This window comes from Argopecten irradians, chromosome 12, assembly GCF_041381155.1.
Source record: "Argopecten irradians isolate NY chromosome 12, Ai_NY, whole genome shotgun sequence".
NCBI lineage: Eukaryota > Metazoa > Mollusca > Bivalvia > Pectinida > Pectinidae > Argopecten > Argopecten irradians.
In genome coordinates this window covers 1457409-1471498 of record NC_091145.1, presented here as the reverse complement: position 1 = coordinate 1471498, position 14090 = coordinate 1457409, and the positions used below count along the sequence as shown (strand labels likewise).

The following is a 14090-nucleotide window of genomic DNA, read 5'->3' as shown; positions in this document are numbered from 1 at the left end:
AGTTCTATTCTCTTAGTGCTAGATACAAATACTGTTAGTTCACGTTTATAACAGGTTATCTATAGATAGGGCTATTCATTTCCTTGTGGTTATTATATAAACATGTTATCTCTTCAGACTTATTACACAAGTTGGTTAAAGTATGGCTCATCATAGTATTTTATAGTACATACAGGTGAACCATAGTATTTGATTTAAATTTTACGTTTCAGTAATATAAGTGAGCTCGAGGCGGTCACTATTAATATCCTTGTGAAAATTATGATTAAGATATTGTGATAATATGTAAAATATTGCATATACATTTTTATTCCTAAGAAATAAGCCGAGTACGGCTAGTTATCATAAATCTTTTAAAGTTGTATGTAATGGATGTTTTATACTGGGATCTCCTTAGGGTTATTATATAATATTGATATCTGTTCAATTTTATTACTCAGGCTGGTTAGTATCGCTAGTATTGTTCTACAGTACATGCAGGCGTATCATAGTATATGTTAGAAATCTCTATGTGCAGTAATGTATGTAGTCAATCATAGGGGGTCAATATAGCTAGCTGTATACAAATTATGATAACAACAGGGCCAGTATATTGTGATAATATGTAAAGTATCGCATATAATGTTACTCCTAATTTTAGTGTCTCATAAGCCAAATACGGCTGGACATCATAAATCTTTTAAAAGTTGTATGTGATGATTTTTATTGTACTGTGATTTTTAGATGTGTGACACTTAAATAAAATAATGTCGTATTGTATTGTAATGTTCATGTGCTAATCGAGCAAAACAAAATCCCCAGATACACGTACATATTTATGTTTTTTTTATTTGTATTGGTTTATTATGGACACTACAGCAAGTTCCAACTTTGTACAGTACAAATGGAGTGATGTGTATAATTTCCATTGGAAATTTTATTGAAAAAGAAGAGCTATCTTTCTTTGTATTTTGTAACGTTTTGTCATGCGTGACTAAGGATTGTAAAAATTGATGGATTCCTGATTTGTGTCAAATTTTTGCTTGTTGTTCTAAATGAGTTAAAAAAATGTTTGGAGTAATTCCTATTTAACTATGAATCCGATCTTATTACTTAAAAGCTATAAAAATTTAAAAAAAATTGTTTTGGGATTTTTCTAAATACTTCAGAAGATACTGGAATTTTTTTTATATACGTTGGCTAGATAGAGATATCTAACCATAGATGATGATTATTGTTTTATACCAGCGATGTCAATGTCATCTGGGACAACAATATTTATATCACTAGGGATATGTTGTCTCACTGTAGTGATCATGAATACAGAGATATTACATATAACGAGTGCTTGTTATATGGAATTTATTTCAGTCAGTGAGTTCTGTTTTAAAGTTACAAAAAGTATTTATATATTTCTTTCTTCCATGTACTTCTCGGTTCCTGTACACTGTGAATGAATGCTGATGTGAATGCTGATTTATGCACAGTGACCTCGTATAAACACACCTTTGTCAGTATTCAAGGAGTCGTAATTCTGGAAATTAAATTTATTGGCATAATTAAATAACATATGACGTAGGAGAGGTCAAGGTAATTGCTCTGTAAACATTACCTTCAGTACCCGATATATCGCAGTCCTTCGGTACTACGGGGTCATAACAGGACAAAGTACTCAGTTAATTCATAAGGGCTCATTTATAAGTCAAGAAGAATTACTGATGTATATGAATTCAAAACAATCCTTTTTTAAAGTGTTTGGACCTGTTTGTCATATTTGTAAAAGCGTTGTTGACTCTGTTGGTTTTTTTTTTTTTTTTTTTTACAATTTCCTTGGTGTATTTCATGTTATATTACAGATACATTGCCTGTAAATTACGTTACTACGTGCTATAGTACATATATTATCCCCCCATTAAATCTAACGATATTTTGTATCGCTATATATCACACCTTAGGAGCACTTAAACGTAACTATAGGCTGATGAAAAGTGTGTTCATCATGTCTGACCTTAGATTTTGATGTTGGCTCATGTCGTGTAGTTTGTAAATAAAAATAAAATGCAAAAAAAGTAAAGAAAGTCCAGCAGAAACATATCTCTGTCACTAAAAACATTCATCGTTCACATCATATCATCAATATTTTAACTTTTAACTGACTATTTTAGCAGATCACTTCTAAGTAAAACGTTACCCGCCGTTCGTAGTTTACCCAAACTTTATCATTTTTCACCATGACTTTTATACATTTTTGAGTTTGAGGACATAATGATCAGTGCTGTTGATTTAGTGGAATCAACCTCAAGATAGAAACCGGAGGTTCCCTAGCTAAAGTGGGGACCGAAGGTTTCAGAGCCTATGTGGGGACCGGAGGTCGGTCCCAGAGTCTAGAAATAAAAATGATTTGATTGTAAGTTTGATATGTATGATAATCCGAATGGGGATAAATGCCAAACGAATGATTTATTTGTTTTGTTTTAAACCCTGAGAGCCCCACGAGGATACCTCGTTTAGTATTATTTTATCATAGTTATCAACTCGATCGTTTCTTTTTCCTGGACTGTATATGTATTGGACATTTAGTTACGTGTTAGTTTCACACGTATGTGACAGTTTGACCTTGTCATATCAGGTTTAACCACATGTGGTTAGTCCTTACATGTTTCCCCATGACTAAACAAATTCATTAACATTATCCTAATGATTTAAGTGTGAAATGCCTCATACTTAATCACTGAATATTTCCTGATTCCGACAGGTCATTTTGAATCTATATATAGATAGGAAAGTGATTAATTTTGAAGACTAAATATTTAAAAAAAAAAAAACATATTTCCTTGAAGATTTTTATTAGAAACTTCGGTTAAGCCCAAATCGCGCATATTTGTATTTGACAGCCTGCCATAAAAGGATAAATATTTGAATACTTTTCTATACATCCTGATGAATTTTTCAAAGGGATAATTATCATGTATGATATTTTGGCGCAGACATATCTTAGAGCAGATTTCTGAAATAAAAATTACTAAAATAAAATTAACGCAGTAATGTGTGCATTTACATTATTCTGCGGAAGAAAACGGATCTGTACATTAAAGGTTATTGTTTGAGAGACGGCTGGTCTCATTTGCATTAAAACAGGTTTACTACATAACGTACGTAAATATGTATATCTGATAATGAAAGAATGAATATATACATGTGTGTTAGATTTTTTAAAATACGCCCTTGATTGAGTAACAACATGGTTCGCCCCACTAGGGAGTAGATACTGGTGGGGGTGTACATCTACAATAACGTAGCCCTGTGTGTGGTGTACCAGCTTCCTACACTAAACCACACGTCTATACCTAATCCAATCTCACACCTGTTCATCATGTTTACTGTGTTAAATAATCTATGAGTCAAGTTTATCTAAATATGCATGTAACGGTATAGAGACATTAATTGTTTTCGGAAATGTCCTTTTTCATCCAACAAATAAATATTAATATAACATCAATCAAATTAAAATAGATCAGAAGTATTTTATCTCCGAGTCTAAATATGATACAAGTGCAGGTGAAATCATAAGGTAATACACAAAAGTAAACATTATTTATGTTTTCTTCATATCTATAATTTGTTTTCTTCAGATTTATAAAAACTGTTTTTATTTTCTTTAGTTATACGTCTCGACGAGCGATGACGTCATGTGTTATTGTGTCTATATTGAATTAATCTTAATTTATGACTCTCTATAAATACTGCGGTGATCAGTAATACAAGTGTCAATTTGTTGGTGGGAATCCGTGGGATGGTCACGTGGTGTACATATCCGGTGTGTGACGTCACATCAGGTACAAACTGCACCATATATAAGCAATGTTGAAAATAGAAAATCATAAGTTGATCAAACTAATTATTGTATCAAAGTTTGGAGGAACACGCATCTATAAGAGGTTCGCGCTTACATTGCCTTGGCAGAAAAATAACCATGAAAATAGTCGTTATTGTACTAGTAGCTTTTTCAGCCGTGCAGGGATTCAAACCCAAATGCCGCAGTTCGTTTGAAACCATGTTGTCTCCAGATTGCGGATCATTATATCAATGTGTGTGGGGAAAGCCTGTGTCTACACCATCTTGTCCATCTGGTCAGCTTTTTAGCCGTACAAGGAAAGTGTGTGTCCGAAAAAACAGCCAACATGACGATTGTACGGGAACCTTTACAGGTAAGACAGTCTACGCGATATGCCCAATATCTTCATACATAGAAACTACTGAAGTAAGTTGGGCTGATTCAAAATTTTAATTGAAAATCCTCCAGATAAGATTATCATTCGGGTATACAAACAGTTTACGGAGACTGCAATAAGCACTTTCAGTTAGCACGATTATGATAAACACTTTCAGTTAGCACGATTATAATAAGTACTTTCAGTTAGCACGGTTATAATAAGTACTTTCAGTTAGCACGGTTATAATAAGTACTTTCAGTTAATACGATTATAATAAGCACTTTCAGTTAGCACGATTATAATAAGTACTTTCAGTTAATACGATTATGATAAACACTTTCAGTCAGCACGATTATAAGTACTTTCAGTTAGCACGATTATAATAAGCACTTTCAGTCAGCACGGTTATAATAAACACTTTCAGTTACCACGATTATAATAAGCACTTTCAGTTAATACGATTATAATAAGTACTTTCAGTTAGCACGATTATAATAAGTACTTTCAGTTAGCACTATTATAATAAGTACTTTCAGTTAGCACGATTATAATAAGCACTTTCAGTTAATACGATTATAATAAGTACTTTCAGTTAGCACGATTATAATAAGTACTTTCAGTTAGCACTATTATAATAAGTACTTTCAGTTAGCACTATTATAATAAGTACTTTCAGTTAGCACGATTATAATAAGCATTTTCAGTCAGCACGATTATAATAAGTACTTTCAGTCAGCACGATTATAATAAGTACTTTCAGTCAGCACGATTATAATAAGTACTTTCAGTCAGCACGATTATAATAAGTACTTTCAGTCAGCACGATTATAATAAGCACTTTCAGTTAGCACGATTATAATAAGTACTTTCAGTTACCACGATTATAATAAGTACTTTCAGTTAGCACGATTATAATAAGCACTTTCAGTTACCACGATTATAATAAGTACTATCAGTTAGCACGATTATAATTAGAACTATCTTAATTATCGTGATCACATTGATATCTTAAATAGGATAACGACTACAGTATATTGTATATCATAAGATACGACACGTTTTTTAAGATTAAAAAAAGATATAAAGTCCGACCCGGAGACCCTTGAAATCCTTTCGTATTATGCGGGTTTCGTACTGAGAGAGTTAACATTTGTTCAGAAACCACAGAAAATGAAACGATATGAGACTTTGGTCAGTGATATACTATTTATTGTTTTATTCAAAGTCATTCACCTCTGTGTCGATTATCCACACTATATGCGTAATTGGAGTAAATATAAAGATATATCATGTCAACTTCGACTAAACGGAAAAAAACCCACTTAGCTAGTGTTCATTTTGTTTGGCATTATAAATGTGCGTCTGTCATCTTTCTCAATTTAGTTCAAGCGGACGTAGACGTAGATGACGTTTGTGAAGAAAACCTGTGTCAAAACGGAGGCAGCTGTACGGATGTCGGGGACAAGATAGCTGTCTGTTCCTGTCCACCGAACTACACCGGGAAATATTGTGAGACGGGTAGGTGTTACTGTACCTTACACAATGTTGTGATATATAAAATATTTATAATAATGCATAACAAAGCTTTCGTTTTCAAATATATTTGTAAGATTCCTGAAAACCCACACGACACACAGAAATATGAAAATCATTATCGCTTAACATCATAAGCTATCTATGAAAAGGTTTTCATAAACTGGGGAATAATGCTTAGGTTAACATTTAACTTAACATTTCTACTTTTAGGTCTCCGTGTTATATTTTCTCATCGAACATACGTCAACTAATTATTAAACAAAATACATTTCATCAAATTTTATTGACATATTGGTGTTGTATTGTCAATAGGATTGAACAACAGGCTTAGCCTATACACAACAAAATACATTGCATGTATAAAGATATACGTTTATTGTTTATACAGTTGTTCAGAGTTTTACCATGCCCCAGCTGTGCGCTGTCAACCCTAATATAAAGATGCCACACCCTACGGAATGCCAACTGTACTACGACTGTAGCCACACTTACGATACAGTCCCGCGATTCTTCGAGCAGCACATGAAAGAGTGCCCGTATCCTCAACAGTTCTCTGACATCACCCTTACGTGCGAGTCATTTGAGGACGTAACATGTGGAACTCGCACCGATTACAAATCTGCATGTATGTGTCAATTTTTTAAATTCATATAAACAAAACACGGACACATATTTCAATTAAAAAAGACGAACAAATTGGCGTAATTCCGGTACTAGCTGACTAAGAAATATATTGGTAAAACACATACCGATTTAATGATAGAAGGAAGCGTTAAAATATATCGCTTTCAATACAATTAGCATTTTGCCGATATCGAAATAAAAATACGTTCAAGTAAAATATCATTATAACACGATGTGCTATATTGCTCTGCTATATTGTAATCTTATCATATTATTAGGTTCGGATTAACGCATCTCCCTAAATCGTTTAAAAAAATGAATTACCTAACACACACCATTTTGTTTTCTGCAGGTGATTACCGTTCCTATAAATGTCCTGTGGCACATTGCTATCCATGCGACTTGACCCTTCCTAGTTGCGAAGGTTTCTCCGATGGAATGCATGCCCATGCTACAAAAGTTGGATCTCCTGAATTCATGATCTGTTTGTCAGAACGTATTGTCCAGACTGGCACCTGTCCAGTCGACAAGGATACACTTCAACAAACCTTCGTCAAGGACGGGCAATGCAGTCTCCCCCAGCGCTACACTAAACCGTTTGACTTTCCATGAGGTAAAAACATCCACGACAACTAAAGACAACATACATGTAAATGTGATGTAAGAAACTAATGATCTCAAATATTCATTCTATGCTTCAATTTGATCGATGATTACCGTCTGGTCAGATTGAGAACTGTGCCTATACGGAATTCAGTCTGAATTCTATGACTCCAGAAATCCATAGAGAACTAGTTGCATAGAAACCTGTTATATTTTTTCTTTTTTTTTTCATGAAATAAAATTTGTTGAAATTGAAACCTGTTATGTTTTTTAATGCAGATTCTTTAGTGTTTCATGTTTTAATACAAAGAAACCTCACTCCGTGTTTTATACTTCCACACCAGTAAGGTATATCAGAACACAAATATAGCATATAAATATGCACTGTGCTTTAACTTGTTTTGTGTATTAATAAAACATAATTTATAGTCACTGTGTTGGTTTTTTCAATGAAAATATTTAAATATTTAAAAGTCTTGCCTGATTTGCAATGTCAAAAGTAATCAACAACATAAATGAAGAGGTAAAGTTGGGCATTACTAGAGCGTCTTCTATTCCAGAACAATGACAAAATTAGTTTACAACGTCATGATTAACGATAAACAACACTTGAGCAGAAGAAGGTTTGGGACCGAGAATGATTACAAGATAATGTACTGTGATTGAATGACTGTGTATGACACATGACACTGATTACAACAAAAGTGGATTTTAATGGTGATGCTATCAATCTCATTATCAAAAAGGACGAACCATCCATTTGTTAATTTTATTATAGACATATGAGCAGTGTCGTAATATCATTGCCATGACTTCCAGACCCTGGTTCATTAAAAACATTTCAGAAATACGAAGATATGTTCTCCATTCGGCTGTCTGTTGCACTCGTTAACCGACTCCACTGCATCATCCAAAATACATTAATATCACGTAATCGATCCGGACAACTTTGTATTATAACCGGATAAAAAAGGAGACAAAAGGCCTAGAGGGTCTTATCACCTGGTTTAAACTACCAAATACTTATCTGACGTGTAGAGCCTGACATACCAGTGCCTTGTATTGTAGTTACGGATGAAACTGTCTGGTTAAAAAGTTTAAAGCAAATCAAATCGTTACACATATGATATACATTCATATCGTTCAGAGAAGAAGTGTGACCAAAGTGACCCCGCCCCTCAGGCCCCAGGAGGATCAGCCCAAACATTTGTACAATTTTGAATCATAAACCATAAGGATTCTACATACAAAAAATATGAGTGATATCCATTCACAATTTCCCTGAGAAGTAGTGTTTAGTAAATTGAACATATTTGACCCTGTTCCTCGGAGGTCAACCCAAATATTTGTACACATTTGAACAATGTTGAGTTCCCAACCGAATTAAGATGCTACCAGCCCAATGTGGTCGAAATCCGACTATCAATTTTTAAGAATAATGCGATTATGTGAATTGTTAACAGGCGCAGACGGTATGGTATAAGCTCCACACCTTGCCGGTTACCGCTCTGTTAATTTGAAATCTGATCTGTTAAAAGCTTTTTAAAATAATATATTTACCATACCAAAGCTACTGCTTTATATTATATAAAGTATTCACTTATCGTTTGTGCTTTTTTTTCATTTACACAGAGGGCCAGTCACGAATACATCCATATAATTAAAAAGATGCACGTATGAAACAATTTTTTTTTTGTAACTTTTTTATTTTTTCCAAACATATTCTCACACAACAGTAATACATTTCCTCATCCTTACTTAGTAAACAAACACATTTCAATATGAATTATCATATCAGTAAATTATTATTGTATTATTACAGTTATCAGTTATCCTTATTCTTAGCTTATTCCTTATCAACACCATCCTTTTCATGCATTCTACTCAATCTTATTCTCTTTTTTTTTATCTTACACACACAAACACACACACTATCACCCCCTTCCCTTACACACACACTCACACACTTACAGGATATACAAACTTATACATACTCAATTTGGTCAATTCTTTTTTTATCCTATACACACATGCCAAAACATTCACACACACTTACAAATTATACAAATATACATACATGTACAATAGGGGAAGAAAGAGAGAGAGAGAGAGAGAGAGAGAGAGAGAGAGAGAGAGAGAGAGAGAGAGAGAGAGAGAGAGAGAGTAGTATGGGATATATTCGCTGGAGGTATGCAGTTCCGCAGAATTATTGGTTAATATTTTAAAATTATCAGATGTATTATTTCATTGTATTTCAAGTCGTGCTGTCAGAGATATGGTGTGATTTCTCTAAGCTTAATCCATTTTTTCCAATCTTGATTGAATTCTTCTTCACATTTATTTCCTTTGCCAATACTAATGTATTTCTGAATATCATAGTTTTCCTTTATAATAGATTTTAATGATGTTATTGATAGGTTTTGTTGTAGACATCTAGATCTATAAATGTATTGTTTCAAAATGAGTAAAATGAGGTTATCATTTTTGTAATATATGTTTCTATTGTTGGGTATACCAAAAATGACAGTCTTTTTATTGAAAGAAAAAGGAATAAATAATAAATCTAGCAAAAATTCAAAATTTTCAAAAAATAATTGCACTTCTCTGCATTCAAAAAATATATGTGTATTGTTTCTATTTCTGTCTTACAGAAAAAGCAATGTGGATTTTCAGATAAGCCAATTTTAAATACGTATGAGTTTGTTGTGAGGATATGTTGATTTATTCTGTATTGTAGCCATTGAAGTTTTGAGCTTGAAGTAGCTCGGAAAGAGGTTAAGTATATTTGCTTCCAAGTTTCCTCATTAATTTCAAATAAATTGTTCCATTTTCCTTTACCAGAAGACCTTGTGTTATTTTGACAAAGTATGTGGTAGAATTCTTTTGATCCCTTTTTATGTTTAATAAAAATTTCTAAATTATTTGGTATAAATGGATAAGACAGATTGAAATTATCAAACTGTTTGTGAGATAAGTACTCTCTACACGAATTTATAATTCCCTGGTAAGTTACAAAGTTAGTATTAACATTAAATTTTTCTGTAAATTCATGAAAATTGTAAAAACTTAACGAGTATGGACATTTCAAAAGGTCATTAAGAAAAATAACATTGTTCTTGTACCAGTTTTTATAAAATACCATTTTCCTATTTATTATTATATCCTTATTGTACCAAATGGGTGTTTTCAAAATGCCCGATATATCATGACCATTTAACTGTGCTTGTTTCTTAATAAAACAATTCCAAGAATTAAAAACATCTTTCCAAAATTGATTGTTACATTTAGATTCACATTCTTCAACATATCCTACTCCACAATTAGCCATAATGTTTGTGTTAATATTGGTTTCTAGAATCACTTGCCATTTACTTGACTTTGTGTATAATCTTCTGATCCATGTTAACTTGAGAGCCCTGATAAAAGAGTATATGTCTATCATTCTAAGACCGCCTTCACTGTATTCCTTTATAATAATATCTCTCTTAACCTTATCTACTTTACTGTTCCAAAGGAATTTATATATTTCTGAGTTAAGTGCTTTTATGAAATATTTATCAGGATTTGGCAGTGCTATGAACAGGTGATTAAGCTGTGAAATTAGTAGCGATTTAATAACTTGCACTTTGCCGATAGGTGTAAGAATTCTTTTATTCCAAGTATTCAGAATTGATTTTAGTTTATCAAGTTTCTTGTCATAATTCATTTTTACCATTCTATGTAATTCTACGTTAAAATGAATACCCAAAACTGTAAAACTCCTTTTTCCCCAATGCAAGTTCCATTCTGGACAAAATTGTTCATCACTATATTTCTTATTCCCTATCCAAATTACTTCAGTCTTACCCTTGTTTACTTTTAAGCCAGATATTTCTGCATATTTTTTCAATTCTTTCAATGTTTCCCTTATTGCTTGTCTTGACCCATCTAATATAACTGATGTATCATCAGCATATTGGGATAATAATATAGGAGTGTCATCAATGTTAATACCCTTAATGTTTACATTATTTCTTATTCTAATTCCTAAAACTTCAGCACAGAGAATAAACAAATATGGGGAGATAGGATCACCTTGGCGACATCCTCGATTGATAAGAAAAAATGGAGACAAATTCCCCCCCCTGCTTAACAGTTGAATTAGAACCATTTTGAAAAACATTTACCCATATTCGTATGTCATTTCCAAAGTTAAAAAAGTTAAGTACTCTATCAATAAAATTCCAACTGACCGAATCAAATGCTTTTTCAAAATCCACATTTAACAACATACCAGGAATATCATTTTCATCCGCATAATGCATAATATCATATATAATTCTTGTGTTCTCCCCAATATATCTTCCTGATATAAATCCAGACTGATCTGAGTTTATAATAGTGTCTAAAACTTTTCTAATTCTATTAGCAATAGTGCCTGATGCAATTTTATATATGGTATTCAAGAGTGAAATTGGTCTCCAATTTTTAATATACTGTCTTGGCTTATCTCCCTTAGGTAAACAAGTTATAATTCACTGCCTTTGTGTTGCTGAAAGTTTGTTAGTATTAAACCCATGTTGAATTGACCTGACTACAAAATGACCAAGCTGTTTCCAAAAACATTTTAAAAATTCTACAGTGAAGCCATCTGAACCGGGACTTTTATTATTTTTCATATTTTTTAAAGTAACACCTGCCTCTTCATAAGTTATATTGCCCTCTAAACTGTCGGATTCAGATAAGTTCAGTTTTGGTATACTATCATAATCAAGATATTCATTTAGGTTAATATCATGTAATTCTAATTCATCTGAATATAGATTTTCATAAAACTGTTTAACTTCAGTTAAAATTTCATCTTGATCTGTTATAATCTCTCCATCATCTTTTTCAATTACTGGTATAATTTTAGTGACAAAGTTCCTGTTTTCCAAATTTAAAAAATACTTAGATGGTTTCTCCCCCTCTCCGACCCATTTCACTTTTGACCTTAGTATACTTCCTTTAAGATTATGTTTTCTGAGGGATTCTAGTTCTTTCTGTGCTTTTGCTAATTCTTCTAAATTAACATTTTCCTGATCTTCCAATTCTTTAATGAGTTTCCTTAATGACAATTCCTGGTTTGTTCTTTGCTTTTTCTTAAAAGAGGAGTATGAAATGGTTTTCCCCCTGATCTCAAATAAAAGTGTTTCTAAAAAAAGTTGATCATCTATTGAAAATTGAATATTATCATCTGAAATTTGAGTTAAATTCGCCAGATTATCAATAGGTAAAGCATACTGAGTTTTAATATCTATTATGTGTTTATTTATTAAATTAAGATATTCTAAATCATGTAATAGGGAATTATTAAACTTCCATAGTCCTTTACCTTTTCTAAATTAATTAAAACTTAAAGTTATGTATGGCATAGAATGACCAGATCGATATCCTGGATCAATATTTGTTTTTCTTATACTAGAAATAAGATTCTCTGAAATTAAAAAATAGTCTAGTCTAGCCTGTTTTACTGGCCTTGTTCTTCTCCAAGTAAACCTTTTACAACCTGGATGCTTATTTCTATAAATGTCAGTCAAACCAAGCTCATTTATTATTTCAAAAATCTTTTCTCTTGCCCTAGGATTATTTACATGCATATAATTGGAACAATCTAGACTAGGGTCTAAGACTACATTAAAATCTCCACAAATTATAAAAGCATCATTTCCAAAATCCTGTGCAACCTCTAGTAGTTTACTATAAAATGATGGGGTATATGAATTTGGACCATACAAATTTATCAGTGTAAAACGTTTTTCATTTGTCGACACATCAAAATGGTACCTTGTTTTATAGTGTCTACAACTAAATGGTACTTTGTTCTATAGTGTCTACAACTAAATGGTACTTTTTTTCTATAGTGTCTACAGCTAAATGGTACTTTTTTCTTTAGTGGTCTACAGCTAAATTGTACTTTGTTCTATAGTGTCTACAGCTAAATGGTACTTTGTTCTATAGTGTCTACAACTAAATGGTACTTTTTTCTATAGTGTCTACAACTAAATGGTACTTTGTTCTATAGTGACTACAGCTAAATGATACTTTGTTCTATAGTGTCTACAACTAAATGTACTTTGTTCTATAGTGTCTACAACTAAATGGTACTTTGTTCTATAGTGTCTACAACTAAATGGTACTTTGTTCTATAGTGTCTACACTAAATGGTACTTTGTTCTATAGTGTCTACAACTAAATGGTACTTTGTTCTATAGTGTCTACAGCTAAATGGTACTTTGTTCTATAGTGTCTACAGCTAAATGGTACTTTGTTCTATAGTGTCTACAGCTAAATGGTACTTTGTTCTATAGTGTCTACAGCTAAATGTACTTTGTTCTATAGTGTCTACAAAATGTACTTTGTTCATAATAGTGTCTACAACTAAATGGTACTTTGTTCTATAGTGTCTAAGTCTACAACTAAATGGTACTTTGTTCTATAGTGTCTACAACTAAATGGTACTTTGTTCTATAGTGTCTACAACTAAATGGTACTTTTTCTATAGTGTCTACAACTAAATGGTACTTTTTCTATAGTTGTCTACAACTAAATGATACTTTGTTCTATAGTGTCTACAACTAAATGGTACTTTGTTCTATAGTGTCTACAACTAAATGGTACTTTGTTCTATAGTGTCTACAACTAAATGGTACTTTGTTCTATAGTGTCTACAACTAAATGGTACTTTGTTCTATAGTGTCTACAACTAAATGGTACTTTGTTCTATAGTGTCTACAACTAAATGGTACTTTGTTCTATAGTGTCTACAACTAAATGGTACTTTGTTCTATAGTGTCTACAACTAAATGGTACTTTGTTCTATAGTGTCTACAACTAAATGGTACTTTGTTCTATAGTGTCTACAGCTAAATGATACTTTGTTCTATAGTGTCTACAACTAAATGGTTCTTTGTTCTGTAGTGTCTACAGCTAAATGGTACTTTGTTCTATAGTGTCTACAACTAAATGGTACTTTGTTCTATAGTGTGTCTACAACTAAATGGTACTTTGTTCTATAGTGTCTACAGCTAAATGGTACTTTGTTCTATAGTGTCTACAGCTAAATGGTACTTTGTTCTATAGTGTCTACAGCTAAATGGTACTTTGTTCTATAGT

At 32.3% G+C, this 14090-nt stretch overlaps 1 protein-coding gene across 1 annotated transcript; it reads left to right on the top strand.

The window, feature by feature from the left end:
* The first annotated feature begins 3810 nt into the window (after window positions 1-3810).
* On the top strand, window positions 3811-7384 carry LOC138336822 (uncharacterized). Its single transcript, XM_069286414.1, has 4 exons — window positions 3811-4187; window positions 5577-5711; window positions 6118-6354; window positions 6706-7384. Exons 1-4 carry the CDS (start codon window positions 3953-3955, stop codon window positions 6963-6965), a joined length of 867 nt encoding a protein of 288 aa, XP_069142515.1. The 5' UTR covers window positions 3811-3952; the 3' UTR covers window positions 6966-7384.
* Window positions 7385-14090: the final 6706 nt, after the last annotated feature.